This window comes from Erpetoichthys calabaricus, chromosome 1, assembly GCF_900747795.2.
Source record: "Erpetoichthys calabaricus chromosome 1, fErpCal1.3, whole genome shotgun sequence".
Lineage (NCBI taxonomy): Eukaryota > Metazoa > Chordata > Cladistia > Polypteriformes > Polypteridae > Erpetoichthys > Erpetoichthys calabaricus.
In genome coordinates this window covers 290,556,052-290,572,737 of record NC_041394.2, presented here as the reverse complement: position 1 = coordinate 290,572,737, position 16,686 = coordinate 290,556,052, and the positions used below count along the sequence as shown (strand labels likewise).

Below are 16,686 nucleotides of genomic sequence, written 5' to 3'. Positions count from 1 at the left end.
CTGGACGAAGAGTAAAAAAACATTTCATATCTGGAGTTAAATCTTGCATATATCACTATGGCCCAGAGTAGAAAGAGCAATCGAAACAACAGAAGATCATATGTACAATTTTGTATGATATTAAAGATGTAGTTCAACCCAGCCACAGGGGATGCACAAACCAGTGTGTTTCTTTGTGCCAGGTCCCAAGCCTGGATAAAGGGGGAGGGTTACGTCAATATGCGGACAACAATACAAATTTCCATACCAGATCGGTCGAGCACCAGGTTAATAACGACCGCCACCAGTACTGTTAGCCAACAGGGTGCTGGCGGAAACTGGGCTACTGTTTGCCGAAGAAGAAGAAGGAGAAGAGGGGGGAGACGTGTCCAGAGGCAGGAGGAGAGTAGGAAAGTAAAGAGAGTGGAACTGAGGGTAGGAACTTTGAATGTTGGCAGTATGACTGGTAAGGGGAAAGAGTTAGCAGATATGATGGAGAGAAGGAAGGTTGATATATTGTGCATACAAGAGACTAAATGGAAGGGGAGTAAGGCCAGGTGGATTGGAGGTGGATTCAAATTGTTCTATCATGGTGTGGATGGGAGGAGAAATGGGGTAGGAGTTATTCTGAAGGAACAGTATTTCAAGAGTGATTTGGAGGTGAAAAGAGTGTCAGGCAGAGTAATGATTATGAAGCTGGAAATTGGAGGTGTGATGATGAATGTTGTTAGTGCATGTGCACCACAAGTTGCGTGTGCAATGGGTGAGAAAGAAGATTTTTGGAGTGAGTTGGATGAACTGATGAACAGTGTACCCAAGGGACAGAAAGTGGTGATTGGAGCGGATTTCAATGGGCATGTTGGTGAAGGGAACAGTGGAGACGAGGAGGTGATGGGTAGGTATGGTGTCAAGGAGAGGGAATGAAGAAAGTCAGACGATAGTGGATTTTGCCAAAGGGATGGACATGGCTGTGGTGAATACATATTTTAAGAAGAGGGAGGAACATAGGGCTACGTACAAGAGTGGAGGAAGATGCACACAGGTAGATTACATCCTATGCAGAAGATTTGATCTGAAGGAGATTGAAGACTGCAAAGTGGTGGTACGGGAAAGTGTAGTTAACACTAGAATTACCAGAGCCAAAGAAAAAACTTGTAAATCCGGCCCACCTTAAATCCGTTTGCACCTCTTCGTCAGCGTCTTTTGTCCTGTAAATGTGCTGATTAACACAAGCAAAAAGCAGCCAGCTATTCCATCCACCCACCGTCGCAGAAAGTTCACAAAATTCTCCCAGCTCATGCCTTGTTTGATTATCTAGGAGTGAGTGAACTGCTGGAGTTTTAGAGTAGAAATAATAGATCGTTATTTGGAACACATGCATTTCATGTGTGTTGCGTTTCTACAGTAATCTGTGTAAACACATTGTTAAAATAGAAACATTTTCATATTTTAGTAATAAATGTTACAAAATGTAGGCATAAACTATACAATGTGTGAAGCCCGAAGTCCAAACATCAAATAAACACTTTCACAAAAGGTTCAAGGACAATACAACAGCTTCCGTGGCGTAGCGGTAAGATTGCCGACTTATAATCAAGAGTCCCCGGTTCGATCCTGACTGTCTCATGTATTTGCTGTTTGCAGTAGTGAGCTGCTCTTATTGTTAATATTATACAGTACACACATACATTTGGTTTGCGTCTGTAACAGACCGTGTACATTTATAGTACTGTAATTGTAAAAGTTACCTTTTTTTCAGTTTTATTCTCTCAGTCACGATCACCATACATACACCGCCCTAGGTGAAAGTGAAAGTGTTTATTTGATCTTTGGACTTCGGGCTTCACACATTGTATAGTTTATGCCTACATTTTGTAACATTTATTACTAAAATATGAAAAAGTTTCTGTTTTAACAATGTGTTTACACAGATTACTGTAGAAACGGAACACACATAAAATGCACGTATTCCAAATAACGATCTATTATTTCCACTCTAAAACTCCAGTAGTTCAGTCACTCCCAGATAATCAAACAAGGCATGAGCTGGGAGAATTTTGTGAACTTTCTGCGACGGTGGGTGGATGGAATAGCCGGCTGCTTGCTGCTTGTCTTAATCGGCACATTTACAGGACAAAAGATGCTGACAGAGACGTGCGAATGGATTTAAGGTGGGCCGGATTTACGAGTTTTCTCATAGGCTCTGGTAATTCTAGTGTTAAGCAGCATAGGATGGTGGTCTGTAGGATGACGGTGGAGATCAAGAAGAGGAAGACAGTGAGGGCAGAGCCAAGGATCAAATGGTGGAAGTTAAAAAAGGAAGACTGCAAGGTTGAGTATAGGGAGGAGGTGAGACAGGAACTGGGTGGCAGTGCAGAGTTACCAGACAGCTGGGAAACTACAGCACATGTAGTAAGGGTGACAGCAAGAAGGGTGCTTGGCGTGACATCTGGAAAGAAGAAGGAGGAAAAGGAAACCTGGTGGTGGAATGAGGAAATACAGGAGAGTATACAGAGGAAAAGGATGGCAAAGAAGAAGTGGGTTAGTCAGAGAGATGCAGAAAGTAGACAAAAGTACAAGGAGATAAGGCACAAGGTGAAGAGAGAGGTGACGAAGGCTAAAGAAAAGGCATATGATGAGTTGTACAAGAGGTTGGACACTAAGGAGGGAGAAAAGGACCTGTACTGATTGGCTAGACAGAGGGACCGAGCTGGGAAAGAAGTGCAGCAGGTCAGGGTGATAAAGGATAAAGATGGAAACATACTCACAAGCGAGGAGAGTGTGTTGAGCAGATGGAAAGAGTACTTTGAGAGGCTGATGAATGAAGAGAACAAGAGAGAGAAGAGGTTGGATGATGTGGAGATAGTGAATCAGGAAGTGCAATGGATTAGCAAGGAGGAAGTAAGGACAGCTATGAAGAGGATGAAAAATGGAAAGGCCGTTGGTCCAGATGACATACCTATGGAAGCATGGAGGTGTTTAGGAGAGATGGCAGTGAAGTTTTTAACCAGATTGTTTAACGGAATCTTGGAAAGTGAGAGGATGTCTGAGGAGTGGAGAAGAAGTGTACTGATGCCGATATTTAAGAATAAGGGGGATGTGCAGGACTGCAGTAACTACAGGGGAATAAAATTCATGAGCCACACAGCATGAAGTTATGGGAAAGAGTAGTGTAAGCTAGATTAAGTCGTGAGGTGATGATTAGTGAGCAGCAGTATGGTTTCATGCCAAGTAAGAGCACCACAGATGCAATGTTTGCTCTGAGGATGTTGATGGAGAAGTTTAGAGAAGGCCAGAAGGAGTTGCATTGCGTCTTTGTGGACCTGGAGAAAGCATATGACAGGGTGCCTCGAGAGGAGCTGTGGTATTGAATGAGGAAGTCGGGAGTGGCAGAGAAGTACATAAGAGTTGTACAGGATATGTACGAGTAAAGTGTGACCGTGGTTAGGTCTGTGGTAGGAGCGACGGATGCATTCAACGTGGAGGTGGGATTACATCAGGGATAAGCTCTGAGCCCTTTCTTATTTGCAATGGTGATGGACAGGTTGACAGACGAGATTAGACAGGAGTCCCCTTGGACTATGATGTTTGCTGATGATATTGTGATCTGTAGCGATAGTAGGGAGCAGGTTGAGGAGACCCTGGAGAGGTGGAGATATGCTCTAGAGAGGAGAGGAATGAAGGTCAGTAGAATCAAGACAGAATACATGTGTGTAAATGAGAGGGAGGTCAGTGGAATGATGAGGATACAGGGAGTAGAGTTGGCGAAGGTGGATGAGTTTAAATACTTGGGATCAACAGTACAGAGTAATGGGGATTGTGGAAGAGAGGTGAAAAAAGAGAGTGCAGGCATGGTGGAATGGGTGGAGAAGAGTGTCAGGAGTAATTTGTTACAGACGGGCATCAGCAAGAGTGAAAGGGAAGATCTACAGGACAGTAGTGAGACCAGCTATGTTATATGGGTTGGAGACGGTGGCACTGACCAGAAAGGAGGTAGCAGAGTTAAAGATGCTAAGATTTGCACTGGGAGTGACGAGGATGGACAGGATTAGAAATAAGTACATTAGAGGGTCAGCTCAGGTTGGACGGTTTGGAGACAAAGTCAGAGAGGCGAGATTGCGTTGGTTTGGACATGTGCAGAGGAGAGATGCTGGGTATGTTGGGAGAAGGATGCTAAGGATAGAGCTGCCAGGGAAGAGGAAAAGAGGAAGGCCTAAGCGAAGGTTTATGGATGTGGTGAGAGAGGACATGCGAGTGATGGGTGTAACAGAACAAGATGCAGAGGACAGAAAGATATGGAAGTAGATGATCCGCTGTGGCAGCCCCTAACGGGAGCAGCCAAAAGAAGAAGAAGAAGATTAAAGATGTAGTCCATATTGCTTACATAATCAAAATGTCCACATAACCAGTTTGTATTATGGTGATTTGCATTGGTATTGGCACCAAATCTCAGAGGCTACTGCTACTCAGGTGGAACTTTCAATACGGTGCCAATGATGAAGAAATTGCAAGAGTAAAATAAAACACTTTATTTAAGTGGCATTGAAAAACATCAAGAATATTATAACAGATGTACTGTATTCCCATTCATGTGCTTTAGGGTGAAAAATAAAACCCATTTGATTTTCTTGCATTTCTCCTAATAGGTCAGGCTCAAACCTTTTTGATAACTCCTGCTTTGAATATTCACCTTATACTTTCTCCATAAACAACTGAGGGATGAAAGACAACCTGTCAGCTTGCTACCCTTACCAACTAACTCATGGTCTGAGAGTAGAAAGCAAAAAAAGTGTGTGTGTACCCTGTGGTGGGCTGGCACCCAGCCCGGGGTTTGTTTCCTGCCTTGCGCCCTGTGTTGGCTGGGATTGGCTCCAGCAGACCCCCGTGGCCCTTTGTTAGGATATAGCGGGTTGGATAATGGATGGATGGATGGATATTGTTAGTCTTCCACCATTTTTTTTGTAGGGAATTCCACATGCAAAATTACAGGTAGCTAAACCACACACATTTTCTCCTACAGAACCAGGAGACACACAGTCTGAGGTTCACTTCCTCTTTGCTCATGGTATCTTTTCCCACTTATCATCCTTTAAGATGAAACCACTCTGGCTAGAGGTCTAGTCATGCAACTGTTTGTACAGCTGCAAGCCAGTGCTAACAGTAAGACCTATTAAGGCATGGCATTTAAAAAGAACTGCTGTAAATTGTGATATAAAAATAACTAAGTTTTATTTAATATTTAAAGACATACAATATCCTTAAACAAGCAGGGTATTTTTTGATGGGCACAGTGCATAAATAAAATCCTTTGTGGTACAGTCTGCAACAGGGATTTAAATTTTGGGGTAATAAGGATATCTGGTCTATTTTGTATTACACCATTGCATTTCCTTACTACTGTATTCCTATTTATTCCAAAACATATATGTGTACCAATAAAAAAATGAAAAAACAGAGTAGAAGCAATAAATCTAAATTTAAAAAGTATTTAAAAATGCAATATTTTCCTTATATTATTTACTTATCTAGTCAACATTATTTCTCACTTATGATTAGTAATAGACCCAAGGTCAGAATTTTAAAGCGTTTGCTATTAATGTCCCTTTACTGTACCACAGCTACTTAGACAAACATAGACTTTGGTTTGTTTTGCGTGTTTTTGTGTTATGTCCTTTACTTAGCAAATTCTGCATGCAATTTAATCATAAAACTATTGAAGTGACTGCTGTAACCACAGCACTCCTAATCAATTTTTACTTCAACAACCTACTGTATGTTACACACATTCTCACTTATGTCATGTCATTCAGAGTCCAGAAATCAAGATTACTATATAACATTACTTTACATGCAGCCACAACTTGTTTACAGTTCACTTGAATTAACAGTATCTATATGTTCACTACCTAACAAACAGAAACATTTCAAAATATCAATAACTTTTTTCTCAGAATGAAGTCATAGACATAATACTCACCTTAGTAACTATCTACCACAATATTGTGAGTTACTGAAAAGGGATAGGGTTACACAAGCAGTAAGTAATACTAGATAAGGGTTTAACATAGTAGTACAACTTTTTAAAACATATACTAATAAAGAATTTAGATGCTTGATCTGAAATGGGCATAATGACAAAAATAAGCTTCATATGCCTTGACCATATGAAAGCTTACCTTGGATGAACACATACACTCACAAATCCTTATGCAACTAAGGGAGAGAAGAAAAAAGGGTTTAAAACAGTTTACTGAGAGTTACAATGCAATACTAGGGTGAAAACTTAGTGTTGCAAGGGATGAAAAACCAAGATGTAAATAAATCACAATTATCAGCACAAAAAAGGAAAGAATCAAATAAGTAATTTAAGCACAATAATGAAGTGTTATGAAAAAGCATGAGTCAGTCAACAGCTATCTGAACTTTGTCACAATGGTTTTATCAATACCTTTCTTTTTTGTCCTAATTAACATTACCAATGTATTGAAATGAAGACTACAACACCATCCATTACAGTTACTGAAGCAAAGTAGAGATCAATTCTTTCTCTGCTTTGGTCATCAAAGTCACATAGGCTTTAAAACAATATTTCTGTATCTAGTTTTAAATTCTTTCAGTTCTTACATTCAGTTTGACATCCTTCATCTGGCCTTTCAGTTAATACTCATTTGGACTAAAATATAGTCCAAGATCTCAGTTTCAGAAATTGCAATGGATGGATGCAGCACACCCATCACTGACACAACCTGGTACAACATTCAGCACATACATCAAGGAGCCATGAAGAAAAGTACAGGGAACAAACTCTACTATAAATTCTAAATTAGTCACAATTTTGCACCTCTTTTCATTGCTAACTTATGTCAGTCTAGTTTTAATATTTTTTCAAATATTGTAATGAATTCAATCTACAAAATGTAGCAATTTCACATGAATTAATCAAGTATCACAAAAACGTTTGACATTTTCCTTTTGATAATATATTCACATTGTACTGTCCATTGTACTGTACAAATGCACCAGTATTTTATCTTGACTGTTTAATGAACCTCATATATGAAGAAAGGCATTCACTTTGTCACTTATCGTTTCACTTATCATGTTAAAACCCTTTCATGATCTGCTATAAAGGCAAACAAATAGCTTTCAATTTAGCCAATTCTTTGGTCTGGTTAGGTATGAATGAAGTCAGAAAACTGTTAGGCTATGTGTGCTTGATTATATTCATACATCATGGAAATCTGGAAAAAATTCAGATAACAATACAGATTGCTTGTTGCTTAATCAACATGATTACCCATCAGTCTAACTGTTTTCAAAATTGCTTAGTTCAGTTCATGGCCATGGAAAACGGAGCTCTGCCAACATAGTATAAAAGTCAAGAGCCAACCCTTGATGTGATGACAGTCTACTGGTTAATAAATGTCTAAATATAATTAATATGATCATCAGTTCTGCCACTGTGCTAAAACCATGCCTTCAATTTGCAACAGAAATGACTTTCAACAAACTTTTGTCTTACTTTCATGTAGTATTTATAGGATGGATTTGTGATTTCTAAACCATCTTTTGTAAACTAAGAAACAGTACTATATGTGTTTTTTTATTTTCTTGTGCCAGAGTACAGATTCACTTAGTATAGACTAAGCATGTTTAATTATGGGGAAAGTAAATGAAAAACTCTTGAAGTAACTTTGTGATCTAATATTATAAATACAAGATTTATCAGTAAATATTTTCTAAATTAACTATGAAAACTCACAAATATGAATTAAATGTAGAGAATACAAAATGGGTGGTTCAAACAACATACAGTTAAATCTCTTGTTGATCTTAGAGAGGCAGCATGGTGGTTCATCTATTACTGTCACCACTTTACACGTCCAGGAAACTGGGAATATTTCACTGTAGTGAATGATAGGCCCCCAACACTTTAATATGCATTAACTTTCTCTTTTAGCTGGCAGGAAGGAGTTTTGACAGTATTTGCTTTCAATATTTGTTGAATGAATTATAAATTATATTTTTGTAATAATAATAATAATAGTACTGTAAATAATTCACAACTGTAACAAAGGGTATGTTTTGTCCCTTCAATTAGTCACAATTCCAGTAGTAACTGCACTGTCCATGAGCTTTTTTTACCTATTGAGATAAATGTTTACACATGGATTAAATGGCATTCGTATCAATATTGCCTATTCATCCAATTAGTAATCACGGCAATGGAATAGGACATTATGTCAAACAAAAGAAGAGGGATACAACAGAGCAACTTCTTAGTTGTGTTTGTTTTAAACTGAGATATGTTACGTGTATAAAGTGGTGATGCACAATGAAAAGACAACAGTCACCACTATTCTAAGACCTGCCTTAGAAACACATTTTGAGAAATGAATGAGTTGCCGAACACTGTTGTCATGTGCATAGATTTTGGACATTATTCATCAAGTCTTGATATGAACTTTCCATGTTTTTAAAATAAAAGTACAACAAATCTTTTAAAATTCTGTACAACAGTCACAAAAAAGCTTTTAATTATAGTTCTCACAGTAATAGGGTTATGAAGACAAAACTGAAGTTTTGTTATATACTCAACTAATGTGGAATTGTGAGCTATGAATGAAAAGTAGAAACAAAGAATGTCACCTTTTATGTTTCTACATATATAAACTGTTCAAAAAAATTAAAGGAACACTTTGAAAGCACATCCGATCTCAATAATTTCATTAACACCAAAGCAGATGAAACTGATTAACAACCCCCTCTGCTACTTAACTGACCAGATCAATATCCCAGAAGTTTCATTGACTTGATGCTATATCCTAATTAAAAAGTGTTCCTTTAATTTTTTTGAGCAGTATACTTTGTCTTACAACAACCCCCAGTTTACTGTGTGCATAGTTATAGCGACGACTGGCTGCTAAGTATTTCTTTTTGACCAGGTGTTACCTGTTGTCTTTATACTAAAGGTCCACTTTGTTGAGTGTAACCTTATAATTAATGGGTAATGCTGGGCAATGTCTTTACTTTTGTAAGGACTTTTTTGAACTTAGCAGATGAACAAAAAAGAAAGTATTTTCACTTAAGAATTATTTCAGAAAGACATGAATTTGAATGATCTGTAAACTGATAATCAATTCATGCTGCCTTTATTAAAGTTTAAATAGAAAACAGAAAAACAACAGATTTTTACTGTAACAGATTTTTTTATTTTATTTCTTGTTTTCTATGAACTATCAAAAAAGTTCCAGTTTTTTATTTCCTATTTAACAGTATATATCCTGTTTATCTCTTCCTGGGACAGAAGCTCAGGTGTTATCTATTGCATAAAGGAAACATGAAACTATTAAAAAAATGAGTTAAAGTAAATTCACTTGAATTCAAGTGATTTATTTTACTTAATCCCTGTTATTATTCATTGAGATACAATTTGCAAAAGGCTGAGTAATACTAAAAAGAAAATACTGATAAGGCAGTATATTCCAAGAGTTAGAACTTAAATGTATACTACCAAATGATGATGAATGTACATACTTAATCAAATTTTATAACACTAAATTAAGTCAAATTTGGGGTAAAAGGAAAATATAACTATGATATAATTATGTCAATAGAAAAAATTAACCTTAAAAACTTAAACCAACTTAAAAATGTAAATTTGGACAGGTTATAATAATTATTACAAAAGCAATTGAGTAGTCAAAACAGATCTCCAAAAGGAAATAAATATGAAAGATAAAATTAAGAAAGAGAATGCACCATTTCCAGTTAATCAAAGACAGCTGGACAAACACTGTTGTCACATATTGTCTTGCACTATACTTGACATCCAGGTCACAAGTTGCTAAACAATGGCGATAAGAACATACCAGACAACATGTGGTTGCCACTGGTAAACCAAGACTTCTTAGCAGTTTAGAGAGATACAGCAATGGAATACAGTTATAATAGAGATTTCGGATAAATGAGTAACAATGAAATTTCAAAATTAAAAAAAAAAACAATAACATTTTGCTTGTTGTTTTTTTTGTGGCACAGGCGCTTAAACATTGACCCATGAGGTATTTAGTAGAAAGCGTGCAATTTTAGTATGTCTGATTTACTCCCAAGGCTCTTAATCTATCATTGCTTATAGACCAAGTCAACACACTTGTAGGTGACCGATACTAGAAAAAAATTTCTTTGGAACCCAATCTAATAGTAGTGTAACTAATCAAAGCTGACAGTCCTGTGTGATCTGTGACAGGATGAACAGCTGCTCTTCTTTGGAGACAGAGGGCAACTTTCTTAAAACAACAGCTATTATTAACTCTTAGCTATTAAATAACTCTTCTGTGTGATAATCACATTACAGAATCATAAAATATAACTATTGTGTTGTATAATCTTAAACCATATTTCACAAATAAGGCAATATATCAACAATTAAAATAGACACAAAAATAGCACAATGATGAAAAACAAGTAAATGTCTAATTTTATGGCAGCTAAATCTATACTGTTAGTGTATACATTTTGTACACTTTACTGCACTCATAACTCGGATTTCATTTCATTATTTACTTTGTAAAGGACTGTATGTTGGTGAATGCTATTAGTTATGCTATACAAAATTAATGCACATTATTTTGTGACATGAGAGAAATACTTCCCTAGGTGTCATTAGACAAGCTGTCTGGTATTTGTATCAGGCAGCAGCTGTCATAAATAAATTTGTTCTTACGCATGTTACAGATTGGTGAGTAAGGCTTGAATACTTAATGGAATGTTTAATACTGTTATAATGAAAAGAAGGCAGTTATTACTCACAAGATGATAAATTAGTGGCAGTCCTAGCTGTGTATTTCACAGTCCCTGGATTTTATTGAAACCATACAATGTATGGTGACAGTAGTCCGTGCCCTTCCATTAGTACAAAGTTAATGCAGTTATCTCAGATTTATCTGGTCTTTTCTAGTGTGCAAACAGGATATCATCATAATGCATAATAAATGAATAGTAGTAATTTTGAAGTGATGATACAAATGACAGCTAGCAATGTTAAATGTGAATGCTGCAGGAGGCAGAGGATACATTCTTCCTCTATGTACTGAGGAACATTTTAGCAACTTTTCAATATTTATACTTGAATAGCACTTACCTTTCACTTCCAGCTTACACTCTACTTCTGCCTCACCCAATTCATTAATAGCTTTGCATGAATAGGTGCCACCATCATAAGGGTTGGGCTTCCGAATCTCAAGAGTGCATACGCCCTGGTTACTGAACATTCTGTAGCGTGGATCATCTGTGATAATGATTTTATTTTTCATCCACATTACCTTTGGCTGTGTAATAAAAAATAAAAGTTGATTTTCTGAAATTATTTCATAGTTAGTATACAAACATTTAAACTCAGCAATAGCTCCAATTTTCTTACCGGTAATTAAATTATTCTAGTTTTTTTAACAGTACAAAATATACTGTACACTAGTGTTGTTTTTTGGCAGAAATGGAAAAAAGGCATCTATGTATTTTGTTCAATTTTAATGCTATGTAAATCTTCCCCTCTTCTCTGAAAATAAGTAACAAGTAAACCTCAGACTATCACCATTGTTGACTGCATGAATCAGAATACTGTCAAGCTAACATCAGCTAGAAATCACCTTACACCCGGCCTTCTCTGTCTCTTCCAGACTAATACATCAACTGGACTATATATGAAAACAGCTGAAGGAGGTTTTCAAGAACTGATGGATAAAAACCACCAGTGGCATAGATTATAAATGATTGAGCAGCAAAAAGTCGAAAATGTACAGGAACAGTCATGATGAGACTGAGCTGGTGTGCAACTATATGTAAAATATGGGATGATATAAAAGAAAACTTGGAGTGGTAAGTTAATGCCCATAATTATTAAGCACAAAAGATCAAAAACAGATGTAAAGTTGGTTATCAAGTTAGTTAGAAGAACTTGTGTGTGATCATACCTAAACTGGTAAGGCTTAAGACTCCTAGCAGAAGTGGTCAAGTCACCAGTGAGACACACCAACAAACCCAAAAAAGAACAGTGCACATTTAAAACAATTAAAACTTTTAAACAAAGAATTCTGTAATCCATCATAGATTAACTGAAACAATTCCAGGCACCTTATTTAAAACCTGTGAACAAAATGGCCTGAGAAACACTCCTCCTCATCGTAGCCATCATGACAGTTTAGCAAAAATTTCAAACATAAGCATTGTATCTCTGTTTGCAAATAATGTCCTCATGGTCTCATTAGATTATTATCTCTGGTGCACACTGAAATGGGTTGCAACAAAGTACAATGACATTAGGAAGAGAATTAACAAATTTGAGATCATGGCCCTCTTCCACAAAACAGTGGGTCATTCTATGTATGTAATTGGTGAACAACTGTCCCAAGTGGAAGATTTCAAGTACCTTGTTTACGAGTGAGACTAGAAGTGATTGGGAGATCAAATAATTAATCAGTGTAGCTGCAACAGGTTTATAAACTTTGCACCTTTGTGGTGGTGAGGCTGCAGCCACATCTGTGGATAAAACAAATAACTGGTCTGTGTACATCCCCATCCTTCCCTTTGATCACAAGCTCTGGATAATGACCAGAAATGGATGAAATGATGTTTCTGTGCATTGTTTCTGGGCTCACTCTCCTTGACGGGGAGAGAAGCATGGGAATATGGGAGGATCTTGGAACAGAACTGCTGCTTTCCTGGATCAAGAAGAGCCAGTGGAGTTGTTTTAGGCAGAAGTATACTTAGAATGGCGAATGTGTTACCTTCCATAGTAGATATACATGGCATGTCGCAAAGGTAAATGACCAAGCAACAGTCTAGCTCAGTGTGAAAGACAAGTATGATGATAAAAAAATGAAAAACTCTTGGTATGGCATAATTTATTTATAGAAACTTAAGAACATTTAGCAAACAAACTGAACTGAACCTCACACCCGTGAAACTTAAGGAGATGTGCATTCAGGAAACAGTAGAAGCACTTATACATATAAAGTCTCCTAGAAATCTGGAACAAACTACAGGGTCCTACAGATTAAGAAGAAATAATGGACACCTAGATTAGATTTTGGGATAATGCAGGTATATGCTAAGAAAGGAAGCTTGAGGGGCTCAAGGATCATTTTTCTCCCCCTTTTTTGTTCAAGCTGACCATCACCATGAAACATTTTTTATAACAGGGCTTAACAATGTTCTATAAAAATTCAATTTCATATGGAAAAGTATTATTACTTCCAAAAGAAAATGTTACATAACATCTGCAGAATTTAATTTAAGAAATATAGATGCTCAGCGGGCGGCACGGTGGCGCAGTGGGTAGCGCTGCTGCCTCGCAGTTGGGAGATCTGGGGACCTGGGTTCGATTCCCGGGTCCTCCCTGCGTGGAGTTTGCATGTTCTCCCCATGTCTGCGTGGGTTTCCTCCGGGCGCTCCGGTTTCCTCCCACGTTCCAAAGACATGCAGGTTAGGTGGATTGGCGATTCTAAATTGGCCTAGTGTGTGCTTGGTGTGTGGGTGTGTTTGTGTGTGTCCTGCGGTGGGTTGGCACCCTGCCCAGGATTGTTTCCTGCCTTGTGCCCTGTGTTGGCTGGGATTGGCTCCAGCAGACCCCCGTGACCCTGTGTTCGGATTCAGCGGGTTGGAAAATGGATGGATGGATGGATAGATGCTCAGCTGATAAACTCCAAAGCTATGAACTCCATCTCTGTTCAGAAAATAGAAATTCGTACCCGTGGATTTGCGCGTACGCTGCAATTCAAAGTTGCATTATATCCTGCAACTGCAAAAGTATTCATGAGGGGATGAGTAAATTTTGGAGCTTCTGTGAAATCAAAGTCCTTGTAGTCTGGATTCTTATAATTAGATCCTGTAAAAGAAAAAGAATTGATTCAATATGGTGGGGCATCTACTTAGAAGCATCAAACTAAACATATGCACAATTATGAAAAAGGGAGAAGTAGTTTGACTAATTCCTGAAGCCAAAAACAAACTGCTACAGGCATTCAGTATATACTGTAATATTACATACACCTGCAAATCCTGTAAGGGTAAGTAGGAATAAGAATTTAGTACTTTTTCTTACATGTTGTAAAAATACACTTTTAAAACAAAGGGTGCCATTATTTTTGACCAATTCTATGTTACTATTTCCAAGAATTGAATAATACCTCCAAAAATTAGACAATATATTTTTAGTTTCATTTAAGTTATTTTTCCTTAGGAATTCCAAGTAGTAACGAGTTCTGTAGGAAAAAACTGCAAAAAATGGCCACTGTGTTAAAAACTGACCTTCTTTCACAATGATGGCACAATCTTTGGTTACTGTAGCATCCTCACTGAGGCCACACATGTTTTCTGAATACACTCTGAAATAGTACTCATTCCCAATGACAAGCTCTGTTATTGTTATGTTGGTTCGGTGATAATGTTCAATTATGGTAAACCACTCCTTTAAAAAGCAATAAAATATTAATAACAGCTGTATTACTGATTGAATGGATACAAATGATCACAGAAGATTTTGGTTACATTTCTAGAAACATATTATTTAAAAACCAAACGTTAAGGAAATGAAACCTTGTTTTTTAACTCTTTCCTTTACTGATATAGAAACATCATAGATTAATTTGGAACTAATTACAAAACAATAATTATTATTGGTGATAATTTACTGAGGGTCCAGTTTAAAAATAATAAGATAAAAATAAATACATACATACATACATAAAATAAATGAATAAATAAATAAATCTAAATCTTCCTGTACTACTGGATTACATCTTAGACACCATGATTTGTGTTCCAAAGTATGCAGTTTTTAGCCAGGGGTAATAGGATTATCTTAAGCCACAGCATGCTAAACTACAGTATATAGAGGGCTGATAGTTTAATGTGCTGTAGAAATGTACAGGACAGGTCAGGTTAAGAGGAATGCAGAAAGTGTAGATATACAGGTAGGATACTGTATTTATTTAGAATTAAGATTCAGAATTAAAGTGGAAGCATATTGTAGCTTCATTCATTATTGAGAATTAAAACTTCCAGCTTAGACTCACTGCTTGTTTAACTGAGTGCACAAGAGCATGTATGGCATTGTAATGCCTCTAACTCTGCAGTCTATGGTTAGAGAAGGGCATAAAGTGCCAGCGTCTAAGAGGGTAACCATTACCACCTGGCACATGTAATGACGTAACTGCTGCTACAATGAATAGCACAGAATAAATTAAACACTGAGGGTTCTGCCAGTCACCTTATCAGTAAGCCAGCCATCACATACAGCACCATCAACTAGTCATCTGCCAGCGGTTACTTTGTCTCCCAATAAATGAACCATGGGTTGACACAGCTCACTTCACCATGACACTGGCCAGTCTCATGTTGGCATCACAGATGACTTTCTATTAATAGAATGGCACTGCTTTTGTTTAACAAAAGCAGTTTCTTTCTCACTAGGTTTCCTTATTGCAATATGAGTACAGTCAACTGCTACGTTAGCAAAATCAGACACTGCTGCAAATTGCCTTTTTATTTGTTTATTTTTTATTTTGGCAAAAACATATATTTTACATATGTACACCCACACCATACACAAATTGAATGTTGTGCCTCTGCAGTCAATTATTTGCTTCCAGGACAGCAACTGTTGGCCAGTTCATTGATAAATTACAACAGGTAGGCTATACAAACTGACCAAAAAACAAAAGAAGTTCTTCAGCGCAAATACAAAGCATTGGCCCTCTTAAAAGGGAACTAAAATAGAGCCTGTACATCATTTTTGTCACATTAGAGGTTTAATGTGTTTGCCATGTCAATGCACATTATAATAACTGCTCAGAGATATTAGTTACTATGCACACAAGTCGTCATTTCGCTGGTTTGGCTGCATTTCCCTACTTGATCAGGGGTGTCATCATTTCCCACTTTCTCCAAAATGTTACATACAGATCAATTTTTCCCATTACATTTTCTATTATAAATCCAGAATATTATGTTAAAAGTTGTGTACACACATTTCAAGCCTTTTTTTTGTGCATGTACACGATGCTGGGGCCATATCCTCATGGGGTATGATAATTGTACCTCTGCCACATGTACAATATTATTAATATTAAGACAGCGGCCCATTAGTGACAAACAAGCGCAGAAATACCCAGGGCTAAGAGGAAGATCCTTGGGTTATATCCTAGAAAGCACCCAAAGAGGAGAAACTTCATGGTCACCTTAGAAATACCCAGGAGGCCTTTCAGAGAGCAATACAAGACGTCAGGCAAATGCCACATAGAGACAAGTATCGCTTGATACAGGTTCCTTATGTTTTCAAAGCAAATCTGCACTCTGAAGAGCAGTGGTTTAAGATGCTGGTCTTTCCACAGTAATCATAGCCACAGGGCAAACCCCAGGGAGCCTTGAAAGGCTGAGGTCTGCCTGTGCACCAGTCGGCCTTACGTTAGGAGGTCAGTAAGAAGTGGGGAATAAAACAGGTCATAGGAAAGGGAAATAATCTCTGTGTGTGTGTGTGAGACAGACACTCATTTCCTGAGGGCAGGGAAGTAGAGAAGCAATCCAAAGTGACAGCTACGGCAACAACAATTTTTATAGCCAAGTTCCTTATAGAACTAGAGCAAAATAATAACAGACTTATTATTTTGAGTTTACTATTTTAATGCTTATTTGTGCTCCTGCTTGGTT

At 37.4% G+C, this 16,686-nt stretch overlaps 1 protein-coding gene across 10 annotated transcripts in view; it reads right to left on the bottom strand.

The window, feature by feature from the left end:
• The window catches only part of mybpc1 (myosin binding protein C1), a 144,198-nt gene that overhangs the window by 3,771 nt on the left and 123,741 nt on the right, over positions 1-16,686 (bottom strand). For 9 of the 10 annotated variants that reach the window (XM_051928478.1, XM_051928494.1, XM_051928482.1 and 6 more), the window contains 3 exons: positions 14,287-14,446; positions 13,728-13,864; positions 11,123-11,309 (listed from right to left, as the gene is read on the bottom strand). In XM_051928478.1, the coding sequence (XP_051784438.1) occupies positions 11,123-11,309; positions 13,728-13,864; positions 14,287-14,446 (484 nt within the window). Of the gene's footprint in view, positions 1-6,155; positions 6,193-11,122; positions 11,310-13,727; positions 13,865-14,286; positions 14,447-16,686 lie in introns of all 10 variants that reach the window. The other variant, XM_051928509.1, reaches the window with a different exon arrangement.